At 44.6% G+C, this 16,185-nt stretch overlaps 2 protein-coding genes and 1 long non-coding RNA gene across 4 annotated transcripts in view; 1 reads left to right on the forward strand and 2 right to left on the reverse strand.

The window, feature by feature from the left end:
- Positions 1–7,741, reverse strand: part of GOSR1 (golgi SNAP receptor complex member 1) — a 36,707-nt gene extending 28,966 nt beyond the window's left edge. Inside the window, exons 1-3 of one of the 2 annotated variants that reach the window (XM_081945498.1) lie at positions 7,610–7,741; positions 6,003–6,117; positions 3,905–3,992 (exon numbers count right to left, since the gene is read on the reverse strand). In XM_081945498.1, the coding sequence (XP_081801624.1) occupies positions 3,905–3,992; positions 6,003–6,117; positions 7,610–7,655 (249 nt within the window). In that variant the 5' untranslated portion in view covers positions 7,656–7,741. Of the gene's footprint in view, positions 1–3,904; positions 3,993–5,996; positions 6,118–7,609 lie in introns of both variants that reach the window. The other variant, XM_081945497.1, reaches the window with a different exon arrangement.
- Positions 1–16,185, forward strand: part of LOC309388305 — a 393,048-nt gene that overhangs the window by 243,484 nt on the left and 133,379 nt on the right. The window lies entirely within an intron of this gene.
- CPD (carboxypeptidase D) overlaps positions 13,191–16,185 on the reverse strand; it is a 51,042-nt gene continuing 48,047 nt past the window's right edge. The window contains exon 21 of the mRNA XM_081945384.1: positions 13,191–15,918. Within this exon, the coding sequence (XP_081801510.1) occupies positions 15,692–15,918 (227 nt within the window). The 3' untranslated portion in view covers positions 13,191–15,691. The remainder of the gene's footprint in view (positions 15,919–16,185) is intronic.

Below are 16,185 nucleotides of genomic sequence, written 5' to 3' on the forward strand. Positions count from 1 at the left end.
AGAAAAAAACCTTTAAATGGAGATCAAAAACAATCCAATCAATCAAGTCAAGCATTATTTTAAAAAAAGAGAACTTTAATCCATAGGTATAAGCAAAAGTGAAAAAAGAAGAAAGAATTAATCCATTCAGTTTAAAAAATAGGGAGCCCCTGCAAAAGTTCCATCCGTGAAAAACAAATTAGAAACTGGATAACACACTAAGTTCAATGCAGATCAATCTCGCCGCCTACAGTCTTCTGTCTTCAATCTTAACTTAACTTTAAAAAAATTTCTTGGGTAGTCTCTTCCTCTAATAATAAAATTTCCTCACCAATTCGACACTTTCTCTTTTCGCTTTCTTCCCATTCCGGAGCTGTCCCAACTTCAGCAGCTTCATTAGCTGCGTTTCTGTCACTGGAAAAAAAGGGATATTCCTGGATCTTTCAGGGACTTTGCAGTGTCCGAGATCAGCAGAAGGTGCCCATCTCAATCATGGTCTCTGCGGGACGGTTTAGGTCCAAATGGACCGTCCAGCGGCAGAAATTCGACTGCGATCTCGGAGCACCAAGATCACACGTCGTGCTGTCGCGCCATCAGTTCTCCTCCTCCTCCAAATTTCTGTTGTAGCCCCTCCAACAGCCCAATCAGAGGAGGAGGAGGAAGGGTGGGAGTCAGGGTCAGCATCAGGGCAAACTGGGAGCTCCAGGGGGGAAGAGGGAATGGAGTTGTCAGAGGTGGAGCCTGGGCTGTCCGTCAGCCTTCAGATGGAAAGTCAACAGTCCCCAGGTGTGGAGGTGGCTGATGAGGAAGAGGAGGAACAGCTGGGAACAGTGCCTGATGCGTGGATGCACAGAAGGTAGAGGAGAGGAGAGCAGTGGAAATCTATGGGCTGGTCCTTGGGATGGAAGAGCCACCATTGCTAGCGAAGCCCCACCTGAGCTCTGGGGATCAAAGGCAGGGGGCGGAGATGAATAGATGTAGCAGACAACTCTTCATCTCCCTGCTGGCCGGACTTGTTAGCCTATGGTGAGAGAGAAACATTTTGCCTGGGCTGCCGGCGCTCCTAATAAAGGACACACTGATATTTTTGTACAAAATAAGAAATAAAAAACTTATTATTATTCAAGGAATCTGTGAGTTCACTTCAGAGGGTTTGCCATGTTTGGGAAGCTGGGTCAGAATAATTTCTCTTTAGTTCTAAGTTGTGTATGTATGTACGTTTGGTGTGGTAATATATGTTTCATGTTATATGCTCCATTGTACGCCGCCCCGAGTCCTACTTGGAAAGGGAGCGGCTAATAAATCCAAATTTATTATTATTATTAAATTTATTATAAGTTGCTGCTCTCCTTGATTAGTTTCCATCCATTGTTTCCTGTCCTGCCTTCAGGTGCTTTGGGGAACAGGCTGACCCCAAATTTTTCTTTGGGGCGGCCCCTCAAATATTGGAAACTTGCTATCATGTCCCCACTAGTCCTTCTTTTCATTAAACTAGCCATGCCATGTTACAGTTCCTGCAACCGTTCTTTATGTGTTCTTCATATTCCAGAGATTCTCTGCAGGCGGGATCGGTTGATCCCAGGAAGAGCTACAAACATCTGTGATTCCCGTCTTTGGTGGAAGGAAAGAGGGCAGCCCCCCCTTTTGACCTTCCGAAAGGGTCTGAAGACCTGGTGGTACCAACCACTGGGGAAATTCATTTTTTTTACTACCAGTTCTGTAGGCGTGGCTTGGTGGGCATGACAGGGGTGTGTGGCTTGGTGGGCGTGGCAGGGGCAGGATACTGCAAAATCTCCATTCCCTCCCCAATCTGGGGCCAGCCAGAGGTAGTTTTTGCCGGTTTTCCGAACTACTCAAAATTTCCACTACCGGTTCCCTGAACTACTCAAACTTTCCGCCACCAGTTCTCCGAACTACTTGAAATTTCCGCTACTGGTTCCCCGAACTACTCAAAATTTTCACTACCAGTTCTCCGAACTACTCAAAATTTTCACTACCAGTTCTCCGAACTACTCAAAATTTTCACTACCAGTTCTCCGAACTACTCAAAATTTTTGCTACCGATTGTCCAAACTACTCAAAATTTTCGTTATTGGTTCTCCAAACCACTCAAACTTTCCGCCACCAGTTCTCTGAACTACTCGAAATTTCCGCTACAGGTTCTCTGAACTACTCAAAATTTCCACTACCAGTTCTCCGAACTACTCATAATTTCTGCTACTGGTTGTCCAAACTACTCAAAATTTCTGCTACAGGTTCTCCGAACTACTAAAATTTCTCATTATTGGTTCTCCAAACTACCCAAAATTTCTGCTACCGGTTCTCCAGAACCTGTCAGAACCTGCTGGATTTCACCCCTGGTGCCAGCCCAACTGGGGTCTCAATGGGGCACTTCATTCTGGAGGTAGTTAATGGACTCAGGTAAGTCCCCCACCTCATCCCTTTATGCATCCCGCTCCCTTCCTTCCCAGCTTTGCAAATCTTAAAATCAATTTTAGTGTTGGTAGAGGTAGTCCTCGACTTACAACAGTTCATTTAGTGACCGTTTGAAGGTTCCGCGCCACTGAAAAAAGCAACTTACGATTATTTTTCACACACACTCCTTTTTGATACTCTGGTGTCTCAACTTACACTGGGCACAATCCAACATAGACCATTTCTGATCTATTCCTCGACTTAATAGCGATAACACTTAGATTTATATACCGCCCTATAGTATGCTTTACATACTTTCTGAGTGGTTGACAGTGTTAGCATTTTGTTGGTCATTTGCATTCTTTTTAGAGAGCCATTGAGGCCACTTGGAGTGCAAAAGGGTGTGGAGCCTTCTTGGATGCAGGATGCTTTCTGCCCTGTGTCCCTTCACAGGTGCAGGCTGTTGGGGATGTGTTTGTGTTATCTGCATCTCAAACTGAGGTACAAATAATTCCTGCAGTCGGCAATTTTTTCCTCCTCTGGAAATCCATTCAAAAGGTATTCATCCCAAAGTGCATAGCTAAATATCTACGGAGATTCTCCATCATCCAGGTCGCGGATGTCCCAAATGTGCTTTTTTTGAAGAGGCAATCAGACTTCCTGGTTTTTCTTTGAAAACATTTCACTTCTCATCCAAGAAGCTTCTTCAGCTCTGACAGGATAGTGGGAAAGGGAAGGATTGATATTTCTTGCAGACAGCTGGTCCTTTGCATCCTTTTAGAGGGCCCTTGAGGCCACTTGGAGGTTTCTCTGTGTCCTCAGGGTCACCTCAGTAGTGCAAATGGTTCCTGTAGTCTGCAATTTTCCCCTCCTCTGGAAATCCATTCCTACTCCCACCATTCCAAGGGTCTTCATCCCAAATTGCGTAGCTAAAAGACTGAAGAGATTTTCAGTCATCCAGGTCATGGTTGTCCCAAAGGGGCTTTTTCAAGAGGCAACTGGATTTTCTGGTTTTTCTTGGAAGACGTTTCGCTTCCCATCCAAGAAGCTTCTTCAGCTCTGACTGGATGGTGGCGAAGGGAAGGATTGATCCTCCTTGCAGACAGCTGGTCATTTGCATCCTTTTTAGAGGGTCCTTGAGGCCACTTGGAGGTTTCTCTGTGTCCTCAGAGTCACCCGAGTGATCAAATGGTTCCCGTATTCTGCAATTTCTCTCTGGAATTCCACTCCTACACTCCCACCCTTCGAAGGGTCTTCATCCCAAATTGCAAAGCTAAAAGTCTGTAGAGATTCTCCGTCATACAGGTCACGGTGGTCCCAAAGATGTTTTTTTTCAGCAGGTAACTGGACTTTCTTGTTTTTTTTCCTTCGAAGACGTTTTGCTTCTCATCCAACAAGCTTCTTCGGCTCTCATAGCTGGGACAACTCTGACCCGGATGACTGATAACCTCCACAGACCGTCAGCGTTTCAAGCAGGAGTCAGAGCTGGCCGCCACGACGCCTGTCTTACCTTCCCCAAGAGTTGCTCAATTTCCACAGCCATCGCTTCAAACATGCGGTCTTGGCTGGATCCGTTCAGGAGTGGGGTTGTGTCCGAGCTGGGCAAGGAACAACACAGAGGTTGCGTTAAAGTTTAACACGTGGTAGGAAATCTTGGTTTTACATTGAATTATTAGAGTTTTATCCCACTTTTATTACTGTATAAGTAATTCAAGGCAGCGAACATATGTAATACTCTTCCTCCTCCTATTTTTCCCACAACAACCCTGTGAGGTGGGTTTGACTGAGAGAGAGAGGGGAACAGAAGTCACCCAGCCGGCTTTTATGACTAAGGCAGAACTAGAACTCACCATTTCCTGTGATTGGCCCAGTCATTTATCTGGCTTTCACAGCTAATGCAGGATTAGAATTTCAGATGGATTTCATGTCTAAGGCAGGACTAGAACTCCCTGTCTCCTGGTGATTGGCTCAAAGTCACCCAGCTGGCTTTCATGCCTAAGGCAGAACTAGAACTCCCTGTCTCCTGGTGATTGGCCCAGTCATTTATCTGGCTTTCACGGCTAATGCAGGACTAGAATTTCAGCTGGATTTCATGTCTATGGTAGGACTAGAACGCACTGCCTCTTGCTTTCCAGATCAGCGCCTTAACCATTAGACCAAACTGGCTTTCATTTCATTTTAACTCAAGAATTCAAACGGGCTGGAGGTGCAAGCCACCTCAATACAGGTAGCTCTCGACTTACAACAGTTCATTTAGTGACCGTTCAAAGTTACAACAGCACCAGCACTGAAAAAGGTGACTCATGACCATTTTTCAGTGTTACGACCTTTGCAGCCTCCACATGATCATGTGATCAAAATTTGGATGCTTGGCAACTAACATATTTATGACAGTCAAGGGATCCAATTAGTGAAATAAATGGGGAAACCATTAACAGCCATGTTACTAACTTATTAACTGCAGTGATTCACTTAACAACTGTGGCAAGAAAGGGGGTAAAATAGAGCAAAACTCACTTCAGAGATATTGGAAGACTGCTATCCTGTCTCCCCTAGTCCTTCTTTTCATTAAACTAGACGTACCCAGTTCCTGCAACTGTTCTTCGTATGTTTTAGCCTCCTAATCATCTTTATTGCTCTTCTCTGCACTCTTTCTAGAGTCTCCGCATCTTTCCTACATCGTGGCGACCAAAACTGAATGCAAACGATCTAAGAATTTCCCAAGCGAGACTCCCTTATTCCAGAAATTTAAAAATTTCAAACATCCAGATGCGCAAAACCAAAGCAAATGGAGAAAGGGGGAGAACAAGTTTATTAAAAAATTGAAAAAGCGATACAAGATTTTAAGAAAGAAAGTTAAAAAGTTGATAAATGATGGAATTTCGAAGAGATGAAGAGATGGTGGATAATGAGAAAATGTATTAATAAAAGGGGAAGAGATATATATATATATATATATATATATATATATATATATATATATATATATATATATATATATATATAAAATAGTAGTATATACATTAATAGACAACACATATATATTTGTTATAACTCCAATAAGTAAAGATTTGTATAGGTGGGAATTTAAGATGAGATAATTTAATTGTATTATTAACATGAATAATACGTTAAACTATATTGCGAATTTAAAATAGTAAGGATTAGAAATTGCAGGGAGTTTGAGATACCTTCCCGGGATTGATTAAATATTGTTAATACATGGTGTTATTAGCAACCCTACACATTTGGAGCATTGAAGCTATGAATACATTGAATAATGAGTAATTTTAAAAAATATATTAAATTATATTAGTTAGCAGGGGATAATAAATACAGGGCAAAAAGAAATGTTATTTAGGTTGGAAAAATCATAAAGGATTATGGAAAGAGACCAATATTGTTGAAGTTGGAAGATTTGAAGTATGCATATTTGTTGGAATTACCATTGTTTAAAAAAGACTTGATCCAGTCAATGTACTCTCCATAAAAATATGTATGTTTATACTGGGGGGGGGGGATGTATAATAAAAAGAAAAAGAAAAAAACCACAAGTTGACCACTGCAATGAAGAATCGAATGAAGTAGCAGTGTGATAGTACCTATACCTGTTGCGTCTTCCATCGCGAGAGCTACCATGACTGTAGCTGGTGCACAATTTACTGAAAGAAACCAGCTTGAGGTCCAGTTCATTTTCCAGCTGCCGAGCCTGTTTCCTTAGATCTGCCCAAAGAGGAAGAAGAAAAATGGATGCTTCTCTGCCTTCTTACAATCCTGCCAGTTCACAACAACCTGGATGAAATGACTTTTGGAGATTCTAAATCAGGGATGTCCAATTGGCCCACTTTAAAGGCCTGCGGACTTCCACCCCCAGAATCCCCCAGCCAGCATGCTTTAAGAGAGGTGGGCTTCCACTCCCAGAATCCCCCAGCCAGCATGCTTTAAGAGGGGTGGGCTTCCACTCCCAGAATCCCCCAGCCAGCATGCTTTAGGAGGTTTGGGCTTCCACTCCCAGAATCCCCCAGCCAGCAGGCTTTAAGAGAGGTGGGCTTCCACTCCCAGAATCCCCCAGCCAGCAGGCTTTAAGAGAGGTGGGCTTCCACTCCCAGAATCCCCCAGCCAGCAGGCTTTAAGAGGGATGGACTTCCACTCCCAGAATCCCCCAGCCAGCAGGCTTTAAGAGGTTTGGACTTCAACTCCCAGAATCCCCCAGTTGTCATGCTTTTAGATGCACGGGCACTGATGACTGGGGAATTGTGGGAATTGAAGTCCACATATCATAAAGTTGCCAAGGTTGAGAAACCCTTGGATTAAAACCTGTATATCTAAGCGCCCGAACGCCTAGCTGTGTAAAGTCAACCTCACACTTTGCACAACACGAATCTCTTGTGGGATCCGTCTTCTGAGGAAAGAGAGAAGTTCTTGGATCTGCCCGAACGATCCTATCTTTTTGCACCCCAGGATCCCCTCCCTGTCTCCATTCGCTTATGGAACTCTCCAGAGGCTCTCCTGCTCTCCCCGAGGTGGTTCTTCGTCCTTCCAATTCTCGCAAGCAGCGCTTCAGCTCGAAAAGAACCTCCATGTCCAGCAGCAGTCTATCTCAGAGCTCCCAGTTTTTTTTCCTTTGAAGATGGGAGCTGATGCTGTTCCTCCCTCAGGCCAGGCACTTCTGGAGACCCCCTGCCCAGCCCAGAGGCCCCCTCCCCACCCCGAAAGAGCCCGGATATTTGCCCTGCAACAACCTCCCCCTCCAGCCTCTACTTTTGACACCCTCTCCCCAGAGGCTTTAGCGTTGCTGGGGGTGGGCGGTTTCTTTCAACCGCTCCACACACGTCCCCCCCCCCCATTCCCAGGCTTCTGGGCTCGGCCCGGCGCTCTCGAGAGGCCCTCGGCCTGAACTCCATCATCCACAACCCACAGAGGGATAACATAACCCATCACCTTCCGCGGAAGGAAGGGAGGGGTGGGAGAATGCCATCTCCCCCTTTTCCCTGGTGTCTCGGGGATGGGATGGGCTGCACTGGACCCCCTCCCACCGCCAAACGTAGACCCTGCGGGGGTTGGGGATGATGGGAGTTGTAGTCCTGCCAACCTTCTCACTCGGGGCGGGGCTGGGCGGTTGGCCTGACGGCTTCCAGCCTCCTAAAACCGGACGCCTTCCCGGACGCCCCTTTCCCTGGAGGGCCGCCCACTCCCCGCCGCGCCCCCCACTCACCCTCCCAGTAGTTGCTGCTCCCGGCCGCCGCCGCCGCCGCCGCCATTTTTGTTGACCAACGTCAGCTTCCCCCGACGCAAGCCGGCTGCGCGCTCGGCCATAGAGCGGCCCGGCCAGAGCGGCCCCGCCCTCGCTTCCGATCATAAAGCGCCCGCACGGCGCCGTCCGCGAGGAGAGAGAGTGGAGGCGAGAAACCATCGAAGGAGCCAGACCGCCCTCCTTAGTCTCCGCACTGCCCCCTTTCGGCGGTGGTCCGAAAGGTCTTCCGGGGCTTGGTTTTTTTTTTTGCTTTGTGATGAATAATCCTAAGGAAGTCTGCGGGGCGGAGACGCCGCTTGACTCGCGTCTGTCCCTGCACGTGTGCGTGTGGTTATGTTCGCGTGTTCATGCTTAATGCAAGTGAAGGGCATGGAGATAGGCCTCCGATGCTTCTGCTGGGTTCTTTTGGCCTGACTGTTATTATGAATGCAAGTAAATAGCCCTGCATTTACTTATACAATAAATATAATACAATTATATTTATATTGATTTATAAATATATTTGTATTTATCAGCTTGTATTTACTTGTATCCGTTTACTTGTATTCATTTCCTTTGTTCATGTCCATGTTCATACTTATACCAGCTATCCTGTACATGTACAGCTATCCTGTACAAACTAATAAATAAAATAAATGAGCTATTATATTTTAATAACTGATATGATACAGACTCTTCCCCCCCCCCCCCGTTGTAAAATGAAAGTGTGGGTGGGTAGGTGCTGTGTTGTTTGGTGAACCATCAGGCCCCGAGGCAGAGGGTCTTACTTGGGAAAAGGTATTCATTCATTCATGTATTTATTATCACCTCACCGTTTTTAATCTTTTTATACCATTGTTTTATTGTAAGCTGCTCAGGGTAACAGGAGGGAGATGGGACATGCGAATAAATTTAATAAACAAATAAACAGTGAAGAATTACATAAGTAAGATGGATGAATGGATATAAAATCAGATAAATAGAAAGATGATAGGTTAGGTGGATAAGGAGGGAGGGAGAGTATTGATTGATTACTGATAGATAGATCGATAGAGGATAGATAGATGATAGATAGATGATAGAGAGATAGAGAGATAGAGAGAGATAGATGATAGAGACAGAGAAAGAGAGATTAGACAGACAGACAAATGATAGAGATAGATAGGGGTGAATAGATACATATGGATAGATAGGCAGAGGTAGGTAGGTAAATATGTAGATAAGAGGAAGGATAGCTGGATAGTAGATATACACAAAGATATAAAATGAGATGGACAAATGGACAGATGATGGGTGGATGGATGGTTTTTAAGACTGTAAGCTGCCCAGAATCGCCTCCTGGCGAGATGCACAGCAAACAAACAAAATAAGTAAATAAATATATAAATAACTCTGACGAAGGGCTTGCCTTCCACTCCCCCACTGGGACACATATATCCCAGGAGACTTATAGAAGCCTTAAGCAGTGCCAGGTGCTGCTATTGTATGGTTGTAGAAGGGAAGGCTCAACTGCTGTGATTACCTCCCTTGGCAACCAGCATCAGGGAATAGTTGAACCAAGATGTTGTGTTTTCCACCTTGGTCTAGGCAGAAGGCAACCTCGTAATTTACTTGGTTGGTGCTGACCAATTAATTTAAGGAGAGAACAACCATGGTGGGGAAGAGGCAGCTTTGAGCTTGGTTACTTTCTTGAGGAGATATCAATACCCAACTAGGTAACATGATTAGGAGGAGGAGGAGGCTGTGGGATCTTTGGTACTCTCTGAATTGGGTAGTTTTCTTGCAGACATTTCATTACCTTACTGGTTAACATCATCAGGGTTAGAAGGGAGGGACAGGAGGATTGTGAGGTCCTTGGGGGTCTCTGAGCTTATTTTCTTATGACTTTGGAGACAAGCCGTTCCACTGATTGTTCTCACTATCAGTAAATTTCTCCTTAGTTCTAGGTTGCTTCTCTTGTCAGAGTGCACACAGTGTGACTATTTTGAGACAACCCAAGGAGCAAAATACAGTAAACAGAGGTTTGTCTTTCAAATAGTGGTTTATCTACAAGGAATATATACATACACGTAGTAGGCAAAGTCAGGCAATCAATCATCAACTACAGCAGGGAAGCACATGGAGAGAGGAGCCCTCACAGGGCCTCTCTTATATATACATCCTCTTAAAGTGATAACCTGCTGACATATTCTCATTGCATCATCATTTCAGTAGTACTGCCTTACAGCAGGTCAGCTATTAAATCATTACCCTGGCATCTCTCCTTGCTTAAGTGTCCATCTGTCGCTTCTTGTCCTGCCTTCAGGTGCTTTGGAAAATATCTTGATCCCCCCCCTTCTTTGGGGCAGCCCCTCAGATACTGGAAAACTGCTATCATGTCACCCCTAATCCTTTTCATTAAACTAGATATACCCAGTTCCTGCAACCGTTCTTCATATGTTTTAGCCTCCAGTCCCCTAATCCTTTCTTGCTCTTCTCTGCACTCTTTTATAGAGTCTCCACATCGTTTCTACATTGTGGTGATCAAAACTGGATGCCGGATTCCAAGTTTGGTCTTACCAAGGCCTTATAAAGTGGTATTAATACTTCACATAATCTTTGATGCAGCCTAGAACTGTGTTGGCTTTATTGACAGCTGCTGTATATTTAAATGGTTGTCCACTAGGACTCCAAGATTCCTCTTAACAGTTACTACTATTGAGCAAGGCACCATCTTCTATACTGTACCTGTGCATTCCATTTTTCTTGCCTAAATGTAGAACCTTCCTCTTTTCACCATTGAATTTCATTTTATTAGATAGTGCCCAATGTTCAAGTTTGTCAAGATCCTTCTGTATCTTAAGCCTATCTTCTGGAGTGTTGGCTATTCCTGCCAGCTTGGTATCATCTGCAAATTTGATGAGTTCCCCATTTATTCCCTCATCCAAATCATTGATGAAGATGTTGAAGAGTACTGGGCCTAAAACAGAGCCTTGGGGTACTCCACTGCATACCTCCCTCCATGTAGATTTATTATTTATTTATTATTTTATTTGATTTCTAGACCGCCCCCTCTCCCCAAAGGGACTCGGGGCGGTGTACAGGTACCAAATTTAAAAACCATACAAATAATAATAAATATAATTAAAATCGAATTAAACTTTAAACCCCTGTACAAGTTTATAAAAATTAAAAACTTAGCCTACGACCAACCCGTGAAATTTAAAAATACAGACTGAGGTGGGAGAGCTGGAATTAGGCCAGGCCGGCTAGATTAAACAGGTGAGTTTTGAGCTTCTTACGGAAGGAGCAGAGGTCTGTGGTTGTTCTAATATCAGGGGGAAGGTCATTCCAGAGGGTCGTGCCCATCACGGAGAAGGCCCTTCCCCTGGGTGTCGCCCGCTGGCACAGCCTAGTGGACGGCACCTGGAGGAGACCCTCTCTGTGTGAGCGGATCGGCCGAAGGGATGTGTGGGGCAGTTCCATTGAGGACTACACGTTGAGTGCGGTTGGTCAGCCAGTTACGAATCCATCTGGTGGTGATGCTGTCTAACCCACATTCTTCTACTTTATTCCTCTATTCTATTCTAATTCTAAATTCCTCTGTTCTATTCTATTCTTCATTTTCCTATTCTTCTTCATTCCTCTATTCTATTCTTCTTCATTCCTCTATTCTATTCCTATTCTATTCTTTATGTTCCATCTCTAGGTAGCTAATCACCTGATCGGTTTCATACATACAACACCTTCCTGCCTTAGAGAACTATGCAGTTAGCCTTTTGCTCCTGTTAGCTGCCTGAGTAACCTCCCATTCTTACTGGTTGCCTTTTGGCATGCAGGAAAGTGACCTCATTTCCACACACGTACGCTTTTACTGATATGATTGCAGATGTCGATCCATGCTTGATCCCTCACGCTGGCGCCATTTCCCGGTGCTAGAGAAGAGGAAACCTGGGCCTAGATACCACTTTTTTTTTTAAAAAAAAGTGCTTTATAAAGCCTTAGTAAAGCCCCACCTGGAATCCTGAGTCCAGTTTTGGTTACGTTACAAAAAAGATGCTGAGACTTTGGAAAAAGCAGAGAAGAGCGCAACCAGGATGATGAGGGGACTGGAGGCTAAAACACACGAACATTTGAAGGAACTGAACATGGCTGGTCTACTGAAAAGAAGGGCCAGGGGAGAAAGGAGAGCATCTTCCAATATTTGAGGGGCTGCCACAGAGAAGAGGGGGAGCGGGGTCAAGCTATTCTCCAAGGCACCTGAAGGCCAGGCAAGGAACAATAATGGATGGAAACTGACCAAGGAGAGATTCAACTTGGAAATAAGGAGAAATTTCCTCCTTATTTAATCGTTGTTGTTGAAATCTTGGTGCCATATCCTTATAGTATTACTGGAGGTTTTCAAAAAGATATTGGACAGCTATTTATCCGGAGAGGTATAGGGTCTCCTGCTTGAGCAGGGGGTTGGACTAGAAGACCTCTAAGGTCCCTTCCAGCTGTATTCTGATTGATTGCTTCACCTGGGCCTACAATCATGATTTTTCCCACCACTGCCTGTCATGGATGAAGATACCCCCTATGGCAGGTGCCGATTTTTGTGTTCATTTTCCCCCAGATTCAAAAGCATTTCCCAAAAAAAGGAATGGTGAAACACTACAGGCAGTCCTTGACGTACAACTATTTGTTTAGTGACTGTTTGAAGTTACGATGGCATTGAAAAAAGTGATTGATGACTGTTTTTCATACGTATGGCCATTGCAGCATCCCGGTGGTCATGTGACCAAAATTCAGAACACTTGGCAATTGGCTCATATTTATGACGGTCGCTGTGTGTCCCAGGGTCATAGGATTGCTTTGCGACCTTCTGACAAGCCGAGTCCACGGGGAAGCCGGATTCACGTAACTGTCTAATGAAGAACTGCAGTGATTCACTTAGCGTCTGTGTCAAGAAAGGTCACAAGATGGGGCAGAACTCACTTAGCACCTGTCTCGCTTAGCAACAGAAATTCTGGGTTCAATTGCAGCCGTAAACCGAGGAGGACTACCTGTACAGATATTCCAGACTGTGCCTCTCATGATGTCAGAGAAAGATTTTGATGTGCTCCTCCGCAGCCACTTTCAGACAAAATACCAAGGTAAGAAACCAGCCAAAAATTATATACATCCTAAGGCCGTGACAGCAAATCTATGGCATATGTACCACAGGAGGAATGCAGAGCCCCCTCTGTGGGCACGCGAGCTGTCACGCCAGCTCAGCTTCACCGCGCATACGTGCATGCCTCCCACCAGCCAGCTGATTTTCAGGTCTGTGCCGCGCAAGCGCTAGGGGCAAGCAGGAGACGTGCGCGCTTACATGGGTGTGTGCAGTGCGGCCTGTTTGTGCTCCCAGGAGACTGCAGGGAGGCCTACTAGGCCCAAAACGGGGCATGGGGGGGTCGCGCGTGCATGTGGGGGGGGGGAGCACAAGGGGGTCGGGAGCACATTGCATTATTTCAGCACGTGACGACAAAAAGGTTAGCCATCCCTGTCCTGAAGCTAATAAAATCAGAGGAAGGAAAGAAACCACAAAAGAGTTTTATACAGATTAGAGCTTAGCATACATTTTTTTAATCAAATACACTTGCAGAAGAGTTCTTGTTTGACGTACAGACCTTCAAGTTGTCAAGTGACGCTAATCGGTTTGCATTCCTAAGTCAAGCCCTTCCTTTCAACATCTACTTCTGAAGGCACAGGACACGGACCCCCTCCCTCCCCACCCACCCCAAATCAAAGTGGCAAACACACTCAGGTAGCTGAAACTTATTCTTCACCACCACGGAGGCGAGCTTTGCCTCTCAGTGTTATACAAAAAAGGGGCAGCCACCCTCTTTTAATTAGAAAATATATATATATATATGCATAATTACTACCAGAAAGATGCAGCCACCTGGCTTCCGCTTCTATCTAGATTTGAACTTGTTACTATACAGTTATTGCTGGCAAATTTAATCCAGAGATGCTGAACTGCTTTTCTTTCTTAAATTTTGGACTGGGCTATGAAGAGGGTACATCCCAATATAGATAAAAGAAACCTATCCCTCAGACCCCCCAAATAGCAGCTAGGGGTTTGGAGTCAAGTTACCCTCCAACTTCATTTCAAAGAAAGCTCTTGCGGGTAAATTGGACCAGAAGCAGCAAAGTTGAATTAAAGCAGAAACATAACCGGGATAACATCGCTTGAACCTTAGGACCATCTACTGGCATCAATATTCCAAGATAATTAATAACGCTAATAGACTGAGGCACTTGGTTTTTAGTACTGCATACTTTCTAGCAGATGGGAAGGGGCTAATTAAAGGAACTGAATCCAGAATGAGCAGCTAAACAAGAATAAAATTAGCACATTTAACTTGATGATTTTAAAGGTTAAGTCCTACAATTCGTTCTACGTCCTAGTACGGTCAACCGCGTAGCCTAAACGTTTAGCGTCTTGATAGCTAAAATGTATTATTTGTCTGTCGATGAATTTCCTGGAAATGACAACCACAATCCAACATTTATTATAATGCCCCAGTTTTAAAGTGGGTTTGACGTTTCGAAAGGGAATTAAAACTATTTGGAGAAATCCTTGTTAGTACAACCAAGCCTCTGGATAAGCCATCAAAATAAGTCATCGTCCCCATTTCTGTCACGTTTTGTGAGACCAGAAAGAATTTTGAGGAGTCTTGAAGTTAACCTTTGGGATAGTAACGAGAACCAAAATGGATTCTCTAGAATAGATCCAGGTCTTTGGAGATAATGCAGATAATGTTTTCAACTATATTCTAATCCAACATGTCTTACCTTAATCAAGGAATGGTGGAATTTAATTCCTCCGAGGCATAAACAGGAAAATGATCTCATTAAAGATGGTCTTCTAGTCCAAGACTAGTACTTAAATCAGCTGTACAACAGCTTCCCTCTTTACTCAAACATTTAAGTCCCTCTTTTTACATTTCACACCAAAGTGCTACAAGAATAAAAGGCTAAACTTATACACCCATATAATGTGAAGAACTAGTAACCATTGTGCTGCCTTCTTTCCTGAACAAACCCACAACAGTTAAAAAAAAAAAGAAGAAGAATAAGAATCTGAGAACAGCATAATTCCACACAAAATTCAGTCTTGGCAGAAGACTTCATGTTGAAAAGGAAAGAACAAGGCATTTTCCTGAAAAAGCAGCTGGATGCTTTCAAAGAACAGAAAATGTTCTTCTTATGGAAAGTTATTTTTCTAGACTGGCAGTTTCTAGTCGAACAAACCAGTTCCCTGGATGCTTCCGCAGACTCCAGAAATAAATTACAAAACAACATTTGGCACCAAGCTGAAATGTCAATCTCCAATTAGTACTAAGATTATCAGGAGTTATGCGCCTCCTACTATTCTAGATACCCAAAGAAAACCAGCAAAAATGCCGCCGCAGGGTCTGTGCAAGGTAATTCAAATAAGTGTTGTGTTTTAAAAACAACAACAGATGCAACCTCAACGGGAGAGGGAGATCTTCCCGTGTCTCAACATATATTTTCAAAACGGCATCTGCCCCAAAGGCCCAACCTGAAGTCATTCTCAAGCAGAAGGAATTTTACTCTCCGTAAGTAAGAGGATTAAATTTGTTTGGGTTTTTTTTTTTTTTAACGCCGACACAACCAACTCTGAAAACTGTTCCAGGCAGGCAGGAAAGAAAGTAAGTTCCATCGGCTGCAGTAGATAAGCAGCTTAGACCAAACCTTGGTGGCCATTGTGTATTCCCCCCCCCCCCCCGCCCCGTAGCATTCTGAAGGTTTTAAAGGGACATTTTTCAAAGTACTAGAAAAGCCAGCTGCTTTTCCTTGGCAGCTTCTGTGATCAGAGTCTCCATTTTACCCTAGCTAAGTTGCCTGAAAAAGCTCCACTTCCGATTCCAAATAGAAGCTCAGCCAGCCGTCCAGTCCAACCTCCTTGTGCATAAAGCAGAAATTGGGGACTGAGGTTTGGAAGGTCGCGCGCTCTGCATCCACTGGCTGGGAACGAGGCTCAGGTTAGCAAAACGTGTCTCGGCAGGGGAGACCCCCCCGCCACGGGAAAGATCAGTGTTTGCTGGTGTAAACTGTTTCCTCCTCGGTGTCCGTTTCATCCTGGAACTCGTGGCTCAGGAGCGACTTCTTGGAGCTGGTGGACATCATGCGGATCTCGTCCTCGTAATCGTCGTGGTGCTGGCGTAGGCGGTGGAAGCCATCTTTGTGCCGGTTGGACTTGATGGAGCACACACACCAGATGATGCAGGCTGTGAGGATCACGGCCGACATGGTGGCACCTGAGCGGAGGTAAAGGGAAGACCAAATGCAGAGGTCAGACTCAGATTCAGGCCATGCGCACAAAGGTTAAACATGCTTGCCTGTAATTACCTCAGCAGAGATTTAAAAAGGCACTGAATCCTGAAGTGGAAGGTAATTTCCCTTTTTAAAGACCCCTCACATCTACCAATACGTGTGGATGCAAAGCCAGCTCAGCAACCCAGTGTAGAATTTGCATTTTAGAGCCAGGGTGGCACAGTGGTTACAATGCAGCACTGCAGGCTACT

Source organism: Natrix helvetica, assembly GCF_964273705.1.
Source record: "Natrix helvetica genome assembly, chromosome: 2".
In the NCBI taxonomy this organism is placed as follows: domain Eukaryota; kingdom Metazoa; phylum Chordata; class Lepidosauria; order Squamata; family Natricidae; genus Natrix; species Natrix helvetica.